The sequence below is a fragment of the Nannospalax galili genome, unplaced genomic scaffold (genome assembly GCF_000622305.1).
Source record: "Nannospalax galili isolate Female #2095 unplaced genomic scaffold, S.galili_v1.0 scaffold612, whole genome shotgun sequence".
NCBI classification, from domain to species: Eukaryota; Metazoa; Chordata; class Mammalia; order Rodentia; family Spalacidae; genus Nannospalax; species Nannospalax galili.
In genome coordinates this window covers 3,557,370-3,581,494 of record NW_008333388.1, presented here as the reverse complement: position 1 = coordinate 3,581,494, position 24,125 = coordinate 3,557,370, and the positions used below count along the sequence as shown (strand labels likewise).

The 24,125-nt window shown below is 48.0% G+C and overlaps 1 protein-coding gene across 5 annotated transcripts in view; it reads left to right on the top strand.

Moving 5' to 3' along the window:
• Positions 1-17,518, top strand: part of Scara3 (scavenger receptor class A member 3) — a 44,664-nt gene extending 27,146 nt beyond the window's left edge. For 3 of the 5 annotated variants that reach the window (XM_008828142.2, XM_029561138.1, XM_029561139.1), the window contains one exon: positions 15,673-17,518. In XM_008828142.2, the coding sequence (XP_008826364.1) occupies positions 15,673-16,124 (452 nt within the window). In that variant the 3' untranslated portion in view covers positions 16,125-17,518. Of the gene's footprint in view, positions 1-445; positions 971-8,420; positions 8,481-15,672 lie in introns of those variants that run through there. The other 2 variants (XM_029561141.1, XM_029561140.1) reach the window with 2 other exon arrangements.
• The last annotated feature ends 6,607 nt before the right edge of the window (positions 17,519-24,125 follow it).

Sequence of the window (24,125 nt, the reverse complement as noted above, 5' to 3'; positions counted from 1 at the left end):
CCAGACTAGTAGCTACATACTGAGTACCAGCAGATGTTTTAATTTGTCCAAGTAGTAAAATGCAGCGTAATTGGAGCTCTAGACTTATTTAAGCCCACAGTAATCCATTGCCATTCACCAAGATCCAAGGGCTTCTGAATAGGCCGGACAGGAGAGGTGAATGGAGATGTGGTGGGACTCTCCCCACCCATGTACACAGTGAGAATGTAGTACATTTCCTATCTACTTCACTGTAAGAACTATTGTGATCCATCAGGCAAAGCCACAGTTCTCTCTCCATGAGTCAGATTGTTCTGAGGGCTTTGACTCTTCCATCCATTGTTGGAACCATGCACACCTGGATTTTAACCACCACTTGACTGCTGCCACCCTGGGATCCAATTACTCTCGTTGCATTTAGATGTTCCAATTCACTGACTGCCATTCCTCCTCACTGTGCTGTCAGGGCCACAGAGAAGAGCTATCACTGAGCTTGCGAACGATTCTGGAGATTCGGAGTAGAAGCTATTCCATCTAGACCTTCTGCAGGGTGAGGAGCTCTGAAAGAACACACCCACTCTATCCAGTCTCCTTCAGCCGCTGCAGTGCTTCCTCATGGTGTCCAGGGCAGGTGGCATTCCCACCTCATTTGCAGGGCTGCCTCTTGGTCCGTGTTTCAGCTACCCACCCGGCCACCTGTTAGGGCCCGTGTTAATTGTCTGAATTGTACAGATAGCAAGGAGTGGGTCCCAGACTGAAATCCAAGGCTGCTCAGGTCCTTGAGTGGCCCCTTAACTCCAAAGTCACATACTGCTCCATTCCTCTAAAACCAGGGAAATGAACCAAGTTTCTTAGTATGAACTGGCCAAGTGTGCTTACTGCAGCAACTCTTGTCCAATCTCCACCATATTCCAACAAGGACTGACTCCTTCCTCAACTGGAGCATCACTACCTACAACTTGCTCTTAGTCACATTATTAAAACTAGTTCATCTGACCTACTCTGTGTGGGGGGGGCGGTGTATAAGTGTAGAGAAGTTCATGTGTATGTGTGCTTATGTCTGTGGAGGTGTCTGTCGAGGGGTGTGTTTGCTCGCGCGCACGCACACACAGAGGCCAGCACTCAATGTCAGGTGTCTGCCTCTATTACTCTCCAACTTACGTTTTGAGGCAGAGACTCTCACTGAACTAACAGCTAGACTGATTGGCCAGCAAGCCCCAGGGATCCTCCTGCTTCGGCACCTTGGTGCTGCAATTATACGTGCCTGCCATCGTGTCCGGCTTTTTATGTGGGTGCTGAGAATCCAAACTTGGGTCCTATACTTTTGTAACAAGTACTTTACCAATGAGCAATCTCCTCAGCCCGTGACCTGCTCCTTTAATTACCATGGAATGTCTCCTGCTTCTGTTTATCATTATTTTATTATGAAACAAACGCTGCATTAGCTTGCAAAGACTGTTGGAGTAAACTACCGCACATCAGGTATCTTCAACAACAGACATTTATTTTGCCACAGTTCAGGAGACTAGAAGTTCAATGTGATGCTTGATCTTGACTGTCAGCTTGAATGATGTAAGAGATGTACAGATTAGTCAAGCATCTCCAGAAATAATTAACTAGCAAGGAGGACCCACCCTGAACGTGGGCTGCACCATCCAGTAGGCTGAGGCCTGGAGCAATATGGAAAAGAGGAAGCATGCTGGAGCAGGCATTCAGTCTCTCTTTCTCTCTCTCTCTCTCTATCCTTCTCTCTGTGTCTCTGTCTCTGTGTGTGTCTCTCTGTGTGTCTGCCTCTCTCTATCCTCTCTATATCTCTGTCTCTGTGTGTCTGTCTGTCTCTCTCTCTATCCTTCTCTCTGTGTGTCTGTCTCTGTGTGTGTCTCTCTGTGTGTATGTCTGTCTGTCTCTCTCTCTCGCTCTCCCTGACTCTGTGTCTCTGTCCCTGTCTCTATGTATGTATGTGTATGTGTGTGTCTGTTTGGCTCTGTCTCTATCTCGCTCTCTCCCTGTGTGTCTCTGCCTCTCTCTGTCTCTGTGTATCTCTTTGTACATATTTGTGTCTGTCTTTCTGTGTCTCTCTCTATCTCTCTCTCCCTGTCTCTGTCTTTCTCTGTCTCTGTGTGTGTCTCTCTATGTGTATGTGTGTCTATCTTTCTGTCTGTCTCTGTCTCTCTTTGTCCCTCTCCCTCTGTGTGTGTATGTGTGTTTCTCTGTCTCTCTCTGTCTCTCTCTGTCCCTCTCCCTCTGTGTGTGTGTGTGTGTGTGTGTGTGTGTGTGTGTGTGTTTCTCTGTCTGGCTCTGTCTCTATCTCTCTCTCCCTGTGTGTGTGTGTATATGTGTGTGTGTGTGTGTGTGTGTGTGTGTGTGTGTGTGTTTCTCTGTCTGGCTCTGTCTCTATCTCTCTCTCCCTGTGTGTCTGTCTCTGTCTCTGTGTGTCTCTTTGTGTGTATGTGTCTGTCTCTCTCTGTTCTCTGTCTCTGTGTCTCTGTCTCTTTCTCCCTGTCTCTCTCTGTCTCTCTGTGTGTCTTTCTCTGTGTGTCTCTCTGTGTGTATGTGTGTCTGTCTTTGTCTCTCTGTCTCTGTCTCTCTCTGTGTCTGTCTCTGTGTGTATGTGTGTCTGTCTTTGTCTCTCTGTCTCTCTCCTTCCTAGCTGCCATGAGGTAAGCATCTCTGTCCACCATGTCCTTCCACCTTCTCACTACAGGCCCAGAAACAATGGAGCTAGCCAACAGTGGACTGTAACTGCTGAAACTGTGAGCTAAAATAAGTTTCCTTCTTTGAGCTGTGCTTTGAAGAGATACAAAACTAGCACATCCAAAATCAAGGATCAGCAGGGCTGGTTTCTCCCAAGTTCCCTCTATTTGACTTGTAGATGAGGTTTCCTCCCTGATTCTGGTCACATCATCTCCTCTGAGTTGCTGTGTACAAACTCCCCCTTTCCATAAAGACATTGGTATAATTGGATGAAGTCCAGTCTGATCAGCTCATTTTAATTCGATTACCTCTGTAAAGACCTTGTCTCCAAATCAGGTCAATTCTGAGATGCAGGAACTGGGACTTCAACATATGAAGTTAGAGGCAGGGACACACCTAGCCCATAACAAACACGGTCACCTTTTCATTTTGGTCCTTTGTGGTATACTGTCTTTCTTTTAAAAATATTTTATTTATTATTTTTATTTTATGTATATGAGTGTGTTGCCTGCATGTATGTGAGTGCACCTGTGTCATGCAAAGCCTGTGAACGACAGAAGGGGCTGTTGGATCCCCTGGAACTGCAGTTACGGATGGATGTCAGCCACCATGTGGTGCTGGGAACCAAACTCAGGTCTTGTGTAAGAGCAGCCAGGGCTCTAAACCACTGAGCCATCTCTCAGCCCCTATATTCTGTCTTTCTGTCAGTTTTTCTTCTGGGAAATTACTAAAAAGACTCTTAAGCTGGAGACCCATACACTAGAATTTAGATAATTTCTTGAGCCAGTCCTCAGAAAGAGATTGTCATAAATATAGCAAATTCTTTCTCATATGTCGAATCTAGGGGTGTGTGTGTGTGTGTGTGTGTGTGTGTGTGTGTGTGTGTGTGCATGCATTAGTCAGGACTCTCTAGAGGAACAGAAGTGATAGAATGAATATATATAGTCAATAGATAGATAAATAAATAACATTAAGAGGGCATTAATTAGATGTTCTTATAGGACAGAGTCCAACAATGGCTGCACCACACTGTAGAGGCTGAGAAGTCAGTAGTTGCTCAGTCCACGAGGCTGGATGTCTCAGTAGTCCCAATGTGCTGTTGAAGGCCTTGGAGGATTCCTGGAAAGTCTTCAGTCTGTGTTGGAACCTGAAGAAGTTGGTTCTAATGTCAGTGAAGGAATGCCATAGGAAAAAGATGGATAAACTCACCAGTGAGAGTCAAGGCAAGCAGGCAAAAAGGAAAAACTCTCTTCTGCCATGTCCTTTTATCTGGGTGACCACCAGAAGGTGCTACCCACATTGATGGTGGGTCCTTCAGCTTCAAATAATCCAATCAAGAAAGTCCTTCATGTTTTAGTTCATTCCATAGATAGTCAAGTTGACAACCAAGATCAGCCATCACAGAGTGAGAGAGAGAGAGAGAGAGAGAGAGAGAGAGAAGGAGAGGGAGGAGGGAGACCAGCAAGAAGGGGAAAAGAGAGCTAGGAAAGGGTGGTAGGGCGAATGACTTTGAGCAAGACACAATTATATATGTGCATGAAAATGTCATAATGAAACCCTATTTTACCTACTAAAAAATAATCAAATAACCTTAATTAAACAAAGAAATGGAAGAGTATGCATGAGAGGTATGAGTGGTAAACTAAAAACAGGACAGTTTAGGAAGGAGCAAGGTAGAGGGTTCCCAGAGCCATTAAAACAAACGTTAAGTCTCGTAGGTCAGGTGTTAAACCAAACCTTTAGCAGAGCTTACCTCTAGAGAATACAGTAAGAAGCCACTGGGATGTGTAAGTTCCAGAAGCTGAAGCTGTCATTTGGGAAGGTAAATATCTCAGTCCAATCATCCAGGGAGCCCCAAGAGGAAGGCAGTGGGATCCTGTGGTTCCAAACAGTGCTTTCCACAGAGCTCGGGCTTGGTACCAGCCTCTGACCTCTGGTTCTCATTCATCATTTAGTCCTAGGCTGTGTTGATTTGACTTGATTTCATCACACATTTCTCCTGCCACTAGAGCCATTTTTTCTTTATTCTGAATAGATGGAGGAAGGGGTCCTGTTTGCTTGTTGTTACATTTTGGCAACAGAGCCAAATAGTATTTCCATGGGATCTAAAACCTTCCATGGCATTTCACCAAAAATACACATCCATGTAGACACTGGGGTGCCATGCTCTGGTGCAGAGCATGAGTGGGGAGTTGTTACGGTTCATCTTCTGCCAATTTTGTGGTTTCATTGCAATTTCAAGCTTCCTTTTGTGAACCTTCATGAAACGCCTTAGACAGTGCTCCTTCCCCTTATTGACAGTTCCACCCTCCATGGATCCAGCTACTCATGGTCAACCATGGTCTGAAAACACTAAATGAAAATTTCTGTATTGAGGAGAGAGAGAGAGAGAGAGAGAGAGAGAGAGAGAGAGAGAGACCAGAGTTGTGTGACTTTATCGCAGCAACATACAGTTGACTGCCCTGATTTATGTTATTGTTGTGACTCTCTTACTGTGCCTAATTTTCTCATAAGAGAGTGTGTGTGTGTGTGTGTGTGTGTGTGTGTGTGTGTGTGTGTGTAAGGAAACATTGTATATCTAGGGTTTACAATTGTTTATAGCTTCCAGCATCCACTGGAGCCCTTGAACCATATCCTCTGCATAACAGTGGGTACTTACGGAGTAGAAAAGACAGACATTGGTGTTCCTACCTCACAAAAAGGTAGCTTGAGAAGGGAAGAGAGTGGTTAAGGAATGAGAGCAGGTCACATCAGATTTAAAATCCTGGGAGCTGGGGAAGTCTTTAGTGAATAAAGTGCTTGCTATGTAAGCATGAGGATCCAGATTTAATCTAGCCAAGCATAGCCACATCTTGGTGATGGAGAGATAGGAGGATCCCTGGTGCTTGCTGGTCAGCTGGTCTAGCCAAATGGGTGAGCTTCAGGTTCAAAGAGAGACCTTTTCTCCAAAGACTAAGGTAGAGGACAATTGAGGAATATACCCAATATCAACCTCTGGCCTTTGTATGCACATGTTACAGACATGCACATAGACATTTCTCTCTCTCTCTCTCTCTCTCTCTCTCTCTCTCTCTCTCTCTCTCCCCCCTCTCTGTCTCCCCACCCCCTCATGTATTAGTTACTTTTTGTAGTTGTAATGAAACATCATGACCAAAAGCAACTTATAAGCAAAAGCATTTATTTTGGCTTATGGTTCCAGAGGGATAAAAATCCATTATAGCAGGGAGGAGTGGCAGCAAGTGGCAGGCACGAAGCAGGGAGATTATATTTCTACAAGCAGAAAGCAGAGAAAAGGAATCGGAAGTGAGATGAGGCTACTAGCTCTCAAAGCCTATCTCCAGTGACTTACTTCCTCCAGCAAGGCTCTACCTCCTGAAGGCCCACAACCTCCCCAAACAGCACCACAACTGGGGACCAAGTGTTCAAACACATGAAGCCTATGGGGGACATTTCTCAATCAAACCACCACAGTCCCTCACCATGGTTCTCAGATGTGTGCACTGCGGGCAAGAGCTTGCAGGGACCTCAAAAACAATTATGCTTATATTCAATTATGCTTATGTTCAGCTTCACTATAGGGTGAGGGGCAGAGAGTGGGGGAGACAGAAGCATTATCAGCAAGAAGTCCTGGGGATTGACATTAGCTACTGTCCTGATCCTGGCAGAGGTCTCACTGCAGAGCATCATCTTAGACTAGGTGGGACATGGACCTGAGCACATGGGATCCTCAGTGCAATATCTGCACATTTCTACAGCCACTGGGGCTCCTTCTCTCTTAATCTAGATTGGCAGAGTGGGATGGGGGAGATCCTGTTTGCTTGTTGTGATGTTTTATGTTTGCAATGAAGCCAGGTACTGAGTGTTTCCATGGGAACTGAGACTTCCCCACATCATTTCACTGAAAAGATGCATGTGTGTAGCCTCCAGGATGCAATTTAAAATTATGTCTGTTGCCCACATTCTTCCTGGTTGTGAAATCACCACATGTGCAGTTTCTCATATCTGAAAGAAACTTTCAGGGTACACTGCACATCCCACCCTACAGGGGAGATAGTAACTTATCCATTCACCCCCAGACAGGTACTGAGATTCTGATGTTGGAGCTGGTAGTCAGGGCTCCCCCAGGAGGAGCCTTCTGGGTGGAATACAGGGAGAGAGATGGCAGTGGCCACAAGCAATAAGGAAGAAGTCAACCACCTACTGAAGAAGAGACCGGCTTCTAATTTGCTCTAGAGCTTTAGGGAAAATCACCTCATCTCTTGAACTGTGCTTTGTCTTCCTAAGTGAAGGGTTAGGACCACCATCCTTCAGCCTTAACTCCAAGCCTCCATTTACTAAACAGAAAGCTGTGCTGTATCCGTGGTGACTACACCTCCCTAGCATATTTATCTCTTTCTACTCTGTACGATCATTTTTGTGTCTGTGCTAGACAGTGTCCAGGAGGGGACTGTCTTTTGGGAATTGGAGATTAAAAACCAGCGCCCCTCATTAGCTGAGTGATGGGGCAGGGCTCTCTTTCCACTCTCTCTCCTCATCCACAGAGTCCTACTTTTATTTCTGTTGCGGTGATAAAATACCAACCCTGGCAAAAAGCAGCTTAGGGGAGAAAAGGCATATTTGGCTTAGAGTTCCAGGTTACATACAGTTCACTACGGAGAAGCCAAAGCAGGAACTCATGCACTCGTGCATCCAATCACATGCAGAGTCAAGAGCAAGGAGAAATGGACATAGGCAGGCCCCTTGCTGCTGTGCTTGCGCTCCGTTAACTTTCTCCACTCTCATTACTGTTCAGGATTCCTGCCTAGGGAGTGGTACTACCAATAGGCTGGGACTTCCTACATCAATTCACAAACAAAACAGTCTCCCAAGACATGCCCATAGGCCAACTTGATTTGATAATTCTTCATGAAGACTCTCTTCCTAGACAATTCTAGTTTGTGTCAAGTTGACAAAACTAACCAACACAAACAGGAACACTAATACCTGCCCTCCCCATACCCCACGGTGCAGCTATGAGGACCAGTGGCAACAATGGTGTGGACCAGTAAACACAGTATAAAAGGGCACCCTAGTATAAGGGATTATTACAAAGTGAAATTCTTGATGGCATGAGCTCCTTGTTCTAGTCACAAATGCTAAACAGAGTCCGTGGGCCCTGGAAGGTAATTGTTGCTGTTAGGCCGGTCCTCTCTCCCACCGTGGGGGCAGGGGATGAGTAGGCACGGAGTCAACGACACAGACTCCGGGAGACTCACTGTCTTGCAAGCAGAGCTCTTTTTTTTTTTTTTAAATGATTTATTTAATAACAACATACTTAGAAGAAGCATATCATTACAACACAATTGACATATTCAATAACGTTTTCCTGAGGTAGGATGCATCTCTTTCAAATTTGGCTGTAAATTTTTAGGTTTACAGTTGAATTATTACAGTTATACAATATTGTACTCAGTATAAACCCTATAAGACATAAATTAAATGATGTTTTAACCTTTAAAAAGATCTCCATTTCATTATTATAATACACAGTTTCATATAGAAAAATTCTTTTTCAATGCAATTGACATTGGATGTTTGCCAATGCTTTTCTAATCTCTAAATACCTGATATTACTAGTCACAGTTGGTTACTTTCTGAGCTTCTAGGCATCTGAGCATGAATATAAAGTCATCAGGTAGATTTCAATGGTAATGTTTTTCACATCTACTAATTATTGTTTTTTAATCATTATTTTTTTTTTCATACAGAAGAATTCATTCCAAAGCAATTGACATTGAGACGTTTTCACATGCATTTCTAATCTCTATATACATGACTATCACTGGTCACAGTCGCCCACCTTCTGAGCTCCTCGGCATCTGAGCATGAATACAAACTCGTCAGATAGACAGCCTTCCTCTCCCACTAGAGGCTCCATACTCTGCCATCCCTGTCACTGTCCACTGTGTTGTCAGCACCCTCATCCATTCCCCCTGTCTGCCCTTCTGGTAAATCTAGTCAGCCAGAGGTCCCTGTTCCAGGAGGGTCAGCTGTTCCTCATCTACGGCAATCCATTGTCAGTATTCCTTTGGATAGAATTGGGGTCTGCTGTTCATTTTTCCAGTAGTATGTTGGGTTACTGTCTGGAAGAGCCTTTATCTATTCTAGCCAACAACTCGACTGAAGGTATCGCCTGTCTGGCTTTGTTGTTTGTTGAGTAACTTTTAGTTATGTATATGTATGCTCTTATGATATTATGTTGGCCCCTTTAATCTTTGGTTATACTTCCCTTTTGGGTGTTTAAGGACATACAATTGGACCAGATAAACTGATTTGTTTTTACTCTTGAGGTCGTTAGAGGATTTGTTCCTCAGGGGTCCCATGGGGTTGGGAGGAGCCCCTGGCTCCTTTCTTTTACCAGCTCCATCCATGTGAGGATAAGTCAAAGGTCCTGCTCGACCATTGTTGGCTCCTCTTGGAAGCATGGAGGAAATGATTCCTCTGTGTTGACCCTCCTCTTTGTAGACTGGACACTGGCTCTAGTCCATCTGGTGGGGTCTCCTCAGCTTCCTTGATCAAGAGGCCAGATGACCCACCACCATTACAGGACATTTTGCGCGATGCTCATAGTCCCTGGGAACTTATCGACCCAGGAGGGCAAGGAGCAAAAAGTGTCCTTTGAATCCCTCTGACCCAATTAGTATAGATCTCAAGGTATGTCTGTTAAACATCCAAGAAGGTTAGTTCCACCATTCTGGCATTTTTAATTACTGTGTGTCTTGCAGATAAATCTTGGGTAATGACCAGTTGGTCTCAAATAAACCTTATCTAGAGATATTTTTCTTGATCTTTTATGTATAATTTGTCAGTAGATTGTAGGAATAATATGGTTCCCTCTGGTTTTCGTGACTAGCTAGGCATTGTTTCTCTCTTGTATCGTCTCCCCCCTCTATCATGGTTTTCCCACTTCAGGTGCCTGCACTTCCCCCCCTTTCTTCCTTACTAATACCCTTGCTCCCATAATCCTACCTCTGTTGAACTGTTTCTTTCTCCTTATCCCCTAGGTTCCTCATATACCCTTCCCTCCCCCCTCCCCTAGCTCTTTTTTTAAATTGCATACAAGGGAGAAACCTTTATACCCCTCCCTGTCCTCCCATTGGTCCCCGAGTCTGAGATGTTTCTCTCTCATTGGTTCTTCGGGCACGTCAGCGATCTCCAGGTCTCCTGGCAGAACTTACATTAGGTTGTCAGACTCAAAACAGGAAGCACTGCCTTGGCCTGTCCCTCCACAGGTAATCAAGGAATGTTTGCTTAATTAATGAACAAATCTAAGTAGAAGCAAAGGACAGAAGCCAAGGGTGAGCAGAAGGGCACAGAGGGATTAAACTTGAAGACATGCTCCGTAAGTACCACCCCATCCTGCTACAACCCATAATGCTTCATGAGTTGACATGCTAAGAAAGGGAAAAGCAAGGGTTGGCAAGATGGCTCATCAGGTTAAGGTGTCTGTTGCCAAATCTGATGACTTGAGTTCGATTCCTGGACCCCACGTGGTAGAAGGAGAGAACTGATTCTGGAAAGTTGTCCTCTGACTTTCACACACATGCTTACATACATGCATGCATACACACATAATAAATAAATAGAAGGGAAACTCAGGGCTGTCCCGTCTTTCTGTTCACAGGAGCTGTGTGGGCAGGAGGAAGAGAAGAAGAGTAGGTAGTCGTGAGCCCCATTTTTGTCTCCATAGCCTTGCGAGGCTGCTGAGAGCTCTGTTTGATGCCTTAGCCAAAAAGCAGCAGACTTCTGTTTGGTTTCTCAGTCTCTCTGCCCAGAATGATCACTACCCATAATGCCTTGAAAAGAACAGCAGCAGCAGATGCCAGGCTGGCTTCATTGGACCTTTTTCCTGAGATCTCAGCCCTTGGTGTCACTCCAGAGCTCTCAGGAGGCTGTTCTGGATCTTCTCTAACAGTTCTGTTGCTCTGGGTGGTTGACTGAGGTTGGTTCATGAGTCCATCCTAGACAGAACTGAAAATTCATCAGTACTTGCTGTGTTTCAGCTGGAGCTGAGAATCCCTGGCCCAGGTCATTGGGGTCATAGAAGAGAAAGAGACTAGGCTCAGCCACCCAACTTGCTAATAGCAGAGTTGGCACTCCCATCTTGGGCCAGTTCCCTGAGGAGCATCCACTCTGTTTCTAGTGCTTTAGTGAACTGGTCAGTTGCCTTTGACTGTGAGAGGTGATGTGGCTTCCTCCTGTCAATAACCTACCACATCATGGATGGACAGGGTCATGTCTTGAGAAACTGGATTTTTCTGGCCACTCCTGTCCCTTTTATGTTCCCTAACCTTGAGTGCAGACCACAGAGCTGTCCACCTACTTACCTCAGACATGTAGTCAGTTGTGGCTGCACCCTAATGGGTCTGAGAGCCTAATTACTGTCTGCAGCTTCCTGAGTAATGATGGGCCTCCCTGGGATGCCTGACCTCAGCCACCACTGCTAGGGTTTACTTCTGGGCTCAGGAAGTCTCTGCTCAGAGCAGGAGTGAGCCCTCCCCTCCTTTGACCCACACTCCTGCCCATACCAATGTCTTATTATTGGCAGGCCAGTGGCACCCTGTCCTGGAGAGAGCTTTGGTCAGCCTCAAGCTGCCTTCTTTCCCCTTGTGAAAACTGTGGGTTGCTGACCGTCTCCAGATGAGTCAGGCCCCTAGGCTCACAAATCTTTTTTTTTTTTTTTAATGTATATGGGTGTATTGCCTGCATGTATATAAGTGCACCTGTGTTGTGTAATGCCCATGGAGCTCAGAAGAGGGTGTCATATCCCCTGTACCTGGAGCTATGAACTGTTGTTAGCCACCGTGTGAGTGCTGGGAACCAAACCCAGGTACTCTGCAAGAGCAATCAGTGCTCTTGACTGCTGAGCTGTCTCTCCAGCCCCAATCTGACTCATAATTCTTGTAACTCATCTGAGTACCTAAGTTAGGAACATTTCCAAGCCCCTTGACCACTATATTTTCAACATAGGTGTTGGGATAAAAACCAGGATCATACACAGGCTAGGCAAGCACTCCAATTCTGAGCTACAACCGCAGCCCTAGTTTTCTTGAGGTAAAGTCTTTCTATCTTGCCATCCAGATTCACTGTGTAGCCCCAAGACTCCCAATTCTCCTGCCACAGCCTCCCAAGTACTGCAATTACAGCTGTGCATCACCATGTTTGGGTCTTCCTACTCTTTAAGGACCCTTAGTCAGCACTCTTCAAAGAAGCACCCTGGGGTTCTTCCCTCCTCCAAACATCACCAAACTGGACATGCTGGCATTATAAGATGAAAGGGACCCAGGAGCCCTTACTGGAGAGAGCTAAGGAATAAAGGCAGTGGTCTTGGAAGGGAGCCTTGGATTTCAGAGCCCTGGAGGCCTAGCATGTCAGTAGTCTTGGACTTGACATCTGTAAAAACAAGGCTATAAGCCATGGCTCTTTTCTTGCCTGCCCTACAGAAAATGTAAGAAGACAAATCATGGGGCACTTAGAGAGTGAGCCAGAGGTCCACTGCTGCAAGGCTGTGTAGACATACCAACATGGTGTGGGCTCTATCCAGCCCAGGCACAAAGAGTGAGGGTTCTGTCTGCAGAATGGGCACCTGTCAGGAGGCCACACTGCCCAGGAGAGAGAGGTAGACAGCCATGGTGATGCCCTTCACTAGTTCTCCAGCTGCTGCCTGGGACCACCTGGGTTCTCAGATGGAATCAGCTGTAGTGGCTGTGAGTGAGAGTGTATATAGAGCAGGAAGTGACCTACTTGTCTCCAGGGCCCTCCCTTCACTCATGCTTGGGGCAAAGAAGTGGATGGCGTGACTGAGACCGAGGTTTCTTCCCATATGCTCACCCCACACATGTTGGGCACTCGGTCCTCCCCACCAGGGAAAGAAGCCTTGGCGTGTCCCTGGAAAAACACCCAGAAAATGAGTGATGGGGAGGAGGGGGAAGGCAGGCTTTTGCCTCTGCCTTTTCTCCTTCACTGCAGAATGGAGACCCTAGATACCGTCACAGTGGCTGTTGTGCTCTGTGGGGTCAAAGAGGAGAGGTCATCCCCAGAAGACTGGTGACACTGGAAAAAACAGGTTCCAGAGAGAAAGTAAGGGACGCCAGCTGGCCTAGGGACAGGGCAGAGTGCCCTTGTGATAAGACTTCTCAGGCTGGAGATGGGGATGTACACACTTCTCAGAGGTCAAGAGCAGAGGAAGTAGAGAACCAGGGGGCTTGGAGTAGTCCCTGGGGCAGCCTCTGTTCCCAGGGCAAGTAGAAGATGGATCCAAAAAAGTTTGAAGGTGCAGGGATAAAGGTAAGAGTCAAGTGCCCACCCAGCCCTTGGGGGAGGGCGGAGTAGGACAGGGTATACTGTGTATATTAAATGCAACTCCACTGTATATATCAATTATATTTAGCATAGCTCTCCTCTGAACTCTGAGATCTGGGACAGGGAAGAAACACCCAGGGTTGCCCCATCAGCCTCACAGGGTCTCTCCACTGCTGAACGGCTCTCTGCTTCTCCAAAACTCAGCTGGCCCAGGTGCCAGGAGCAGAATGAGGACAGGCACTGTGACTTTGCCAGTTCCCAGAGAGGCCTGCCAGGCTGAGGGAGGCAGACCCTGTGTGGGCATCAGCGTGGGGCTGTATTATTCTTATACCTATGTTACAAGGGGCTCTCTGGGGGACCAAGGGCAGGTTCTGTCTCCTGGCTTGTCCAAGGCCAGGCTGTTACCATCACTCATCAGCTGTCCCCCACCCCCAGCCACCTCAAAGACAGGCTCTCAGCTTCTCTGTTGGCATGCCACGTGAGCTGAGGCAAAGCCACATCCCATAATGGGCAGTGGCAGGAACATACTGGAAGGTTTTTATTGGCTCTGGTAGGACTGACTGTCAAGGCTCTGGTTTCCAGTTTAGGTCATAATAGAGGGTGATATTCACTGACCCTGTTCTGCACAGAAATACTCTGAGGAGATGCAGGGGGCAGCAGAGAGGGGGAGGGGAGGGAGCACGGGGACAGTAGTTCACACCAGCCAGGATGAAGGTGCCCAGGGCTGCAGAACTAGATTCAGCCCTCAGCACCTAGCACCCTGTCCTTCAAGACACCCGCCAAGTTCAGGCCCACTGAGTTCTAATCTCCACTCAAGAGACTGTTGGGATTGTATGCGTATGCATGTGCGTGCATGCATGCATGTGTGTATGTATATGTGTATACATGCACACATGCATGCACACATGGGCATGTTCCTGTGGGTGCATACGTGTGTACATGTGTGTGTGGAGGCCAGAGATTAGCCTCAGGTTTTGATCCTCAAGAGCCATCCACCTCACTTTTTGAGACAAGGCCTCTTTTAAAAGTTTTATCATTTTTTCTGTGTATGAGTGTGTTGCTTGCATGTACGTAAGTGCACTCATGTCATGCAAAGCCCACAGAGGTCAGAAGAGGGGACAGGATTCCCCTGGAACTGGAGTTACAGACAGTTGTTAGCTGCCTTGTGGGTGCTGGGAATTGAACCCAGGTCTTCTACAAGAACAGACAGAGCTCTTAACCACTGAGCCATCTCTCTGGCCCCAAGACAGGGTCTCTTTTTGGCCTGGAGTTTGACAATCAGGCCAGGCTGGCTGGCCAGAGAGCCCCAGGGGTACACCTCCCCGGTTCTGGGAGTACGAGCACATGCCATCATGCTCAACATTTTTGCATAGGCTCTGGGGATCGAACTCAAGTCTTCAAGTTTGAACAGCAAGGATTTTTCCAACTGAGCCATCTCTCTCACCCACCACTGGGCTTTTATTTCACCTATTTGAACTTTAGTTGAAGGACTTGGACTAGGTCCCACCTAATTCAAAAACTCTTACTACTCAGTGCAAAGCATGTGATGAACCAGCAGAGTTCCTATGAATACCTGATTACAGGCTCCCAGGACACCCCGGATTCACAGTTCCCATCAGCCCTAATCCCTCACCCATACAGACCATGGAAGCCCAGGTCCCACGCCAGCTGAGCTGTTTTCTCCATAACCACCGTCCTTCTGAGGCCATGGCCTGCTCTTCCTCTGTTCTTAAGGTATTATAGCGTACTCTGGCAAAGCGACAGAGTGTATGCTATGTGTCCCCAGGGCTGGCACAACTCTGAGAGGTGGTGACTCTCAGACCTACACAGGTGAGGGGATGGAAGGCCATCTGACTCCTGGCATGGCTTCAGTGCTGAATGCTGTCTCTACCCTACCATCTGCTCTAGGCCCTAGCCCAGAGTCCAGCCTATAGTAGAGGCCCACAGCTGCTCTGGAGATGATCCTCTTCTAACATGTGCTTAGCTCTGCTGACTGCACATCATGCCCTGTGCCCAGTGCTGGGATGTAAAGTGGCCTTGACTATCTTCCTGGGACTCTGTGGTCTAGCAGAGTCTACTAGATGTGCATGTAGCACTGGTTCTGGCTACACTCTGATTTTGTCAACGAGAGACTCAGTGGCTCATAGAAGAGGTTGGAGTGGTTAGAGGGATGGCCCTTTCCTTAGGTGTCTCTGTGGGCCCTCATCATAGTATGTTGCACCTGATTCTGGTACCTTACTTTCTTTGCTTTCTCCTCCATGTCCCGACTCCACATCCCTGTTTCCAGATACTGGAAGGTCACAGGGGTTGGGCAGGGAGTGCGTAAAGCAATCAAAACCCATGCAGAAGTGCGGCGATACAGAAGGTCAGGCCGCCTCCAGGGCAGGATGGAGCATCCTGGACAACCTTGGCCTTTTTCCTGCATAGCTCTGCTTTCAGGACTGCTGGCTGCATGCAAAGCCAGAAGCAGGACATCTGATCAGGAGTGTCAGTAGTACACCAGGCCTGATGCAGGCCTGACAGGTTGTTGCTCAGAGCCTGTTAGTCTTACCCCCACTTCACCCACAGTAAAGCTTCTCGCTGACCCTCGGCTGTCCCTGTGCCCACTTTGTTTACGGGAAGCTTCTTGAGTGACCTGTTTCTTCTCTCCCATCCCAGGTGCCCCTGGCCCTCCAGGACCAAGAGGACTCAAAGGAGATATGGGCATGAAAGGACCTGTTGGTGGCAGAGGACCTAAAGGAGATCCTGGCAGCCTGGGCCCCCCTGGAGCCCAGGGTCCTCAGGGGCAGCCTGGGGAACCAGGACCTGTGGGAGAAAGAGGTCCAATTGGCCCCCGAGGCTTCCCAGGCCTCAAAGGCTCAAAGGGCAGCTTTGGCACTGGAGGGCCAAGGGGACAGCCAGGCCCCAAAGGAGATGTGGGACCTCCAGGGTCAGAGGGCCCCCCAGGGTCTCCAGGGCCCTCAGGGCCCCAGGGAAAGCCGGGGATCGCAGGGAAGACAGGGTCACCAGGCCAGCAGGGGGCCATGGGGCCTAAGGGTGAACCAGGCATCCAGGGTCCCCCTGGACTTCCTGGGCCCCCAGGCCCACCAGGAAGCCAGAGCCCCTACTAAGAAGTGTCCTTGTCCTAATGCTGACACACGAATTGTGGAAGGAGCTCATAGCAGCAGTCAGAAAGCCTCATTACCTACAAGACAATCACTGCCCTTTGATCCTGATATGGGGGTGTCTCTCAGAGATGACTGCAGCCTTCAGCTCCCCAATAGTGACTATACCATAGGAAAGCAACTCACCCCTACCCACGTTTTTCTGCTGGCTGGTGGGGCCAATTGAGAGTCCCCTGCTAGGTAGGAGGAGAGGGAAAAAGATTCCCCTCGCCTGTGACTGAGCCTGTCAGGGGGGTGGCTACCTCAGGAAGAAGGTCTTGAATCTCTTGGAATGGTGACCAGCTCCAGTCTTTGCTGTGACTTAACACCCATGCTGGCCAGAAGCTTCCTAGGGCTCCAGCTGTTTGAAAGGACCCAGGGGAGCCTTTGGGGCATTATAGCTAAAATTCCAGGGACAACGGCACAGTCATGGGAACAGAGTCATGGGAGCTGCCCCTGACCCACATGAAGCAGAGTGAGTCTGCCCTGGCTGGTACTCTCAGGCCTCATGCGTTAGTGCCCCTGACAAGTTCAGAGGGCTTTTCTTTTTCTTTTACATGTCCAGAAAATTCCCTGCTTCAGTCTTACCTCTGCATCTCAGGGGTGGCCTGCAGGAATCCAAACAGGTGTTTCATCTACATGGGGAGACCCTGTAGGCCCCAGGACATGCTGCCTGTCTGCCACCCAGCTCCCAGGAAGACCACAGGGCTGGAGGCAGGAGAACAAAACATGGATGACGTGTCTCTCCATAAAGCTGCCCCTTGTTCTACTTAGGCTGCCGGGCCCATGTTCCCAGTGGCACTTTTCTGTGGAGATCAGGGAGGACCAGGCTGCAGCAGGACCCACCCCTGATAACAGGGTGGCTCTTGCCTCCTGCTCCCAGCTGTCCTCCTGTCCACAGCTGCACAATGACCTCACTCCACCCTAACCCAGGATGGCCAGAGTCCTTCCTGTATGAACAGTAAGCTGGACTCAGCATAGGAAGAGCCTGGACATGCACAAGAGGACCCTTTCACATCACTTCTCATCCTTCAATAACTTCCTATATACACTCACAGAAAGGAATGCCGGGAGGTTCCCCATAGCGAGTAGGTCTCCATTGACTTGACTCACTCTAAAGCTTTCCTACTCCAACAGACACAGACACCCTTGGGCCGACTATGGAATTTTCTCCTCCCTAGCCTTGTCCCAGAGACCTGCCCTCTTCCTGTTCAAAGACTTTATGTTACCTTTCTCCTCAACATCAATGTGCAACTGGCTTGCATAACAACCCCCCCACCCCAACGTGTAACTGTCCTGATTACATAGGACAATACCTTGTAACATAATCTCACCGACCAGTAAAGAGCTATTTCCAGGAAGAGGTGTCTTCAAGTCTTTGTGCCCAATATGATGCCTTCAAGGCTCGCTTCATGTTGCCGTTTGAAGAGGAATCAGTATCCAGGGTTCTGATGTGGAATCTGAGATCTGGGAGTTCCTAGTGGTCTGAAGTAGAGCTCGAGCAAAAGTTTCCTAGGAAATTTCCTTTAGGACCAAGCGAGAAAGAGTGAGCATCCTGAAGCTTGCAGCTGGACCCCGTAGTTATTTGGCTAAAATGAGGCTAGAAAATAAGACAGGTCCAGACCCCAGTGGGATGCCTCCTGCTCTCCCCCCCCCCACCCGTTGTCTCGGAGACAGGGAAAGAACCAACCCGGAGGAAGAAAACAAATCAGACTTGCCCCACAGGGGCCTGGCTCCATGAGGCCTACAGGAACAGAGGTCAGCTGGGCTCCCTGGAAATCTGTTAAGCCTGTTCCACGAGGGAGAGTAAATTCATTTACTAGTAAAACATGACCTGCTACAAAGCCTGAGCAGTGGTTTGCTTTGGGGTATGTATAGGCCAGGGGTGCTTAGTAGAAGACCTATAAAAGTAGGAAAGCTGAGGTGGGACTGAATGAGCCCACTACATATGGGCCTTGCCACTTTAACTGTCTGTGTGACACGAGGTCCTTCCTCCCCACAGCAGCTGTCATGTGTGGGGCACTGACTTAGTTCCTTGAGGGTTATGTGGGTAAGGGAGACCTAAAGCCCACTCTGGTCACCTCTCCCAGGGGAGACAGACATGTCTAGTGTCTTGCATGAAACAAGGCAGAGCCAGGAGGAAGGAGTCACTGGGGACAAGTGGAACAATGAGACAGGGCAGGTGGAGGAAGGTGACGCCCAGGTGGTAGCAGGGCAGGCAGGACATAGTGGAATCAGCTCAGAGTCAGTCACAAGCAAACCTCCGGAGAACTCGAATGACTGGGTGTTGCACTGCTGGTAGGAGAAGGGTTAGGCCAGGCCCCGGGAACAGGAAAAGCCTGAATGTGAGGACCAGCCAGTGTCCTGGAGTCACAGTATAGCAAAGCTAGATCCAGAATCCATTTCAAGGGTTAGGTTTGGGGGCAAAATGAGAAACAAGATCACAAGAATTGGAAACAACAGAGAGCATAAGAGTAAAGACACAACAAAAAACACATGTGACCTGGACCATGCTACAGACCAGCCCCACTGTGTGGCTTGAGGAACCACTTGATTTAAGGGTACAGGGTGAATCAGACACCTTTGAGCCCATGCACACAGTCACAGGGTCACCTCAGTAAGTCGGGGAGCACTCACGAAAGGGTACAGCAGGTAAACAAGGGGCTATGGACCAGAAGTCTAGCTGAGCCTGTGGTTACTGGATGGAAGATGTCAGACATTGCCTTCCTCACACCACACACCACGCCATTCGCTTGTCTTTCCATCGGTCAGTAGCCACTGCACCTCTCTGCACCTGTCTCCTTATCACTGACTAACATCTTCTGTTTGCACACAGTCCAACAGAACAGGCCTGACACTGACCACCTGTGGGCCCTGCCCTTCAGCTGCTAATTCCCAGGTCCTAAGTGGTTTACCTGACTCAGTGAGCTAGAATAACAGAGAGAAAGGGGAAGGGAGTAGGGATGTGGTATATTAGTCACTTTTCTGTTGCTGTGATAGAAACACCGACCAACTCAACTTATAAAAGGAAGAGTTTATTTGAGCTTATGGTTCCAGAGGAATTATAGTCCATCATGGTGAGGAGGCATGGCGGCAGAGGTGGCTGGAGGAGGAGCAGAAGCTAAGCTCTTACGTCTTCAAGCAAGCACAGGAAACAAGAGAGGGACTAGAGATCCAGCAAGGCTTAAGAACTCTCTAAGCCCACCCCCAGTGATGTGCTTCCTCCAGCATGGCCACACCTTCTAAGACCTCCCCAAACAGCACCACCAACTGGGGACAAAATGTCCAAATACTTGGAGCCTATGGGGGACATTTCATTCAAACCACCACATGTGATATCACACAAGTGCTCCCCCACTTACTGAGGCGAGAGTGAGAGGGATTTTAGGCAAGTTGACAGTGAGGCTGGTGGGCACTATAGAAACAAGACAATGCTGCAGGACTTTTCCTGGGAAGTCTATTTCTGTCACCCCACAAAGGGAGAGAAACCGCAGACCTAAAAAACCAATCCCATCCAAGTCTAGCTTGGTGAACCAATGAGTTTAATTGAGGCTACTCATAGCAGCACGGACAACTTCCTGGCAGCTACATCACCAAAGAAAAAATCTCCCTCTCTCCAGCAATTGTTAATATATCCTCTGGGAAGGACTTCATTCACCTCATGAACTTTGTGAACCCTCCTGCCCTTCTACAAGACAATGTTAGTGGGCCCAATCTTGTAAAGGTCTCATGAGTCATCATAGCTGCTTTGATTTCAAGGTGGCAAAAGCCATGTCATAGCCAGTGGACAGAGTTCCACACCAGACAACAGTAACAATAAGAAAAAATCCCAATGGAGGAATCAGGGTAAAGCCACATACTGCCCTGGGCACGTCATAAATAGTAGCAGTCTTTGCTATCGTTTACAACGTAGCTAGCCCATCTCTGCTGTATACACGGGGAGCTGAGTTTTGGAGCAGTGTTTTGACTTCCTTGAGTCATATGCATAATGAGTTTTTAAACATGACCATGATGAGATAACCTTGAGCAAGTTGCTTAACTGCTCTGTGAGTTTCCTCTCACGAGGTTGCTGGGAAAATGTTCTGGTCAGTTGCCCAAAGTCTTGGTCTGCTCTGCTGCCACTAGAAAACACCACAAATCACATGTCTCCAACAACAGAAATTTATTTTCTCATAGTTCAAGAAACTAGACATTCAAAATCAAGGTGCCAACTCTTCGTGGTTTGCAGACGTTCACCTTCACACTATGTCCTTGACTGGTAGACAGGAACTTTTTCTTATCTACCCACTGTCCTATCACAATAAGCCCAACCCTATGACCTCATTTAAGTTTAATGACTTCCCAGAGACCTCAGTCCCAGATAGCCACACCATGGTGAGGGCCACACAAAGGAGTCAGGATACAGCAGCTGCAAATCTTCGCAGATACTAGCCATGCTGGTCAGGGTGGAGCTCATGGCACAGTTGCTGAGCTTCTTAAACTGCACTGGCACTCATTATTCCTCTGTAGTTGAGAAGCCGGGACAGGAGCCCTGCATACTCCTGTTCCCAAATGATTCCCTGCACCCTGAGAACTGGGGCCAACTCCTTTACCCTTCCCTTTCTCTCAGCCCCCATTCCTCTGTCCCATGTCATCACATAGCCCTTCAGAGTATCTGAAATTCCAAAGAGCTGACTCTGTTGCTCAGTAATGGGCAGTCAGAACTATAAGGCCTGAAGCAAATGCTATAACTCATCATGAAATCTTCTAAGATGGATCCCACCTATCTTAGAGTGGGGAGTGGATGGGCTCTAATCCCTCGGTGGACATGGAGCTGGAACAGGTCATGTTCCTGCTATGATGGACCCTCTTTCCTAGTGGGACCATAGGCCCAGCACTGACCTCTTAGACCCTCCTTCCTGGTGGGACCATAGACCTCTTGAATCTTCAGTTTCCTCTTCAGAAAATAGAGACTGGGGTGGTCTTGGCTTCACTGTGCCTTGCAGATCACATTCATCTCTCCTAAGCTTCTAACCAAGCTCTCTTTCTCCTGTTCTGTCCAGCTGCTGTCCTGGGTCTCATCAGAGCCAAGATAATAAAGCCTGAACACTCATGAAGTGGTGATAGCCCTTGGGATTTCAGCTACTAGATTCAAAGCATAGAGTTTGCTGTTGGTATGATTTCAGTTCCAAAGCTTACAAAGCCCTGAAATGGTTTCTGGGCTTTCCCAGGGGGTCATAGAAGCCACAGGTCTGGGCCATGGTCTCTTAGCACTTCTACAAACCCTAGGCTTGCCTTCCTGTGTCACTCTGGCAACCTCATCCTCCTTTCAGAGCAGGACAGGGCTGGGAAAACCTCCTGCCCTTCCTCTCCTCTCCTCAGGCCAGAGCTGAGCTGGCAACTTTTGCTGCACCAGCCCTGGGTACACCTGTCAAAACAGCCACTGGAGAGGCAAGCGAGGGCTGAAAAACAGGATCTGACCGTACCACACTTTCCATCAGGGCTGGGCTGCCAAGGGCTGGCTGTTCCTGGAAGCCTCGCCCCCTGGGTGGCTAAGCAGCCTTCTGGAGACTACTTCACAGTGGAAGCACAGGTCATCTGGTTTTGTGGCCTTTACCTGTCCATTCCTTTGTTTTCTTTTAAACTTCCAAGTGCAAGGACTGTGCTTGCTGTCTGGAGATGTACACAGGCCTAGGCAATGCTTCCCAGTGGGGGACCATCTACCAAGGAACAACCATCCAGAAGCCCATAAAAATGCAGATGTGTGCTTGGACCCTGGGCTCACTGGCTCAGAACTGTGGAGATGGATGGGAGGAATGGACATGGAAGGAGATGTGCACTAACTCAAGTTCCTCCAATGGGCAGGGCCTGACACTGAGCAGGAAGTAGGAAGGGAAGCTAGGAGCCATCTTGGGATGGAAGCCAGGAGCCACCGGTAGAGCCCGTGATGGTGTAGGAAACTCGCAGCCAGCGCAGCAACTCAAAGACAAAATGGACTGACTCCCTGTGGACCTGGAGCAAGATCGCTGGCCCTGGAGGCATGAGCAAACGCGGGCTATGGGTGTGGCACAGTCTGATAAAGCGGGCTCTGAGTGGCGGTGGCACAGGGCTAGGCACTGGGCACTCAATTCCTTTGTAAGTTAATGAACTCACATAAAATATGTTATATGGTTTGTCTCATGTGCAGGAGACCCAGAGAGAATTTGGGCCACACCAAGGAATTCTGATGCCCCATAAATTTGAGAGCCACAGATGCAGGGGATAAAGAACATGCTGTTTTTTAGTTTATGTACAGTATCTTGTTTCATCTTCATTAACATGTCACAGGTCCGAAATCAGAGACCAAGAAATGCTGAGTAATACATATAATCTTAAGATATTAAATGGGGGGGGTTGGGGAGATTGCTCAGTGGTTAAGAACATGTACTGATATTGCAGAGGACCTGAGTTCAGTTCCCAGCAACCACATCAAGGGCTCAAAACAGCCTGCAACTCCAGCTCCAGGGACCTAATGCCTTCTTCTGGCCTCCATGGGCACCTGCACTCACAAGGCACAGGCACACACACAGACATACATACACATAACTTAAAAATAAATAGACACATCTTTTTAAAAAAAATGTTAGATTGATTTGAACCTAGGATTTATGAAAACTGGCCATACTGAGCTACCCCTTCCAGAATGGTGGGCTTAGGAAGTTAATAAGCCATATGTTTACAGTGAAGAATGAAATTCACAGAAAGGGACTGCCTCCAGATGCCAGAGCAAGCTAATGACAAAGTTATGACAAGGCCACAAATAAAAGGCTGCCAGCAGCCCCAGTTCCAACTGCCTCGTGTTTCATATCAAGAGCAAGACTCATGCAGGAGATAAGACATGATGGAGTCTTCTTATCCTGAGACCTGGATGCTTCTCGAAGGAAGTCATGTGCCCACTGTCAGCCAAACCACTGCCCAACATCATCAAAATGCAGGCCTGCTCCATCACTGGCTGAGAAACGTGTGTTGGAGCTTCTTATTCTTCTTGTATGGTTTCCTCAATTCCATTCCATTCTTTAAAAAGATAATATGGGTTTTTATTTCACTTTATGACTGGATTTAAGGCCTGCTCCACAAGACTGAACCCATACCTGGCACTATTATCAGGGCCAAGAACCTGTGGTTAGACAGGCCATAGAGAGACCCTAGTGGAGAACATACTATTATTCTGCTAAATGGACAGAGTATTAAAACGACTCCTAATGACTAACTGATGTACCCACAGATTGGTGCATCTTTCAAAAACAGACCTGCATCAAAGAAGCTGCTTCTTGCAGCAGATGGTAAATAACACAGAGACCCACAACTAGCCAACATGCAGAAACTTTGGAATGTTCGGCCCTTAAATGAGATACCCCTGTTACCCTTCTCCTCCCAAGGCTCAGGGATCATTGTAGAAGAGGGGGCAGAAAGACTCTAAGAGGCAGAGGCAGTGGATGGCTACAAAGAAATAGTGTTTTCCAGACACAGCAGGGCAGCTGCACGTGTGAACACTCAGGAGTTGTGGCAGCACGCACAAGACCTGCACAAATCCAAGACAAACAAGATCCCAGCACGAATCAGGAGGGGTACCAAATCCCACCCTAGCTGAAGAGCTATTGGTAACTGATAGCTGCTGGGAGAGGGAGAGCCAGTTTTCTTTAAGGGTGTGACCTCTGGTAGGTCCTTCATGTTGGGGGGGTTTCTTGAGATCCCAAGAGAATTTGGGCAACACAAATTGGACTTAATAAGCTTTAAAAGAAAGAGAGAGCTGGGCGTGGTGGCGCACACCTGTAGTCCCAGCACATGGGAGGCAGAGGCAGGTGGATCTCTGTGAGTTCAAGGCCAGCCTGGTCTACATAGTGAGTTCCAGGACAGCAGGGCTACAGGGAGACCCTGCTTCAAAAAGACCAAAAAAATAATTAAAAATAAAGCCAAACAAAAAGTAATAAAATATAAAAAATTTAGGGG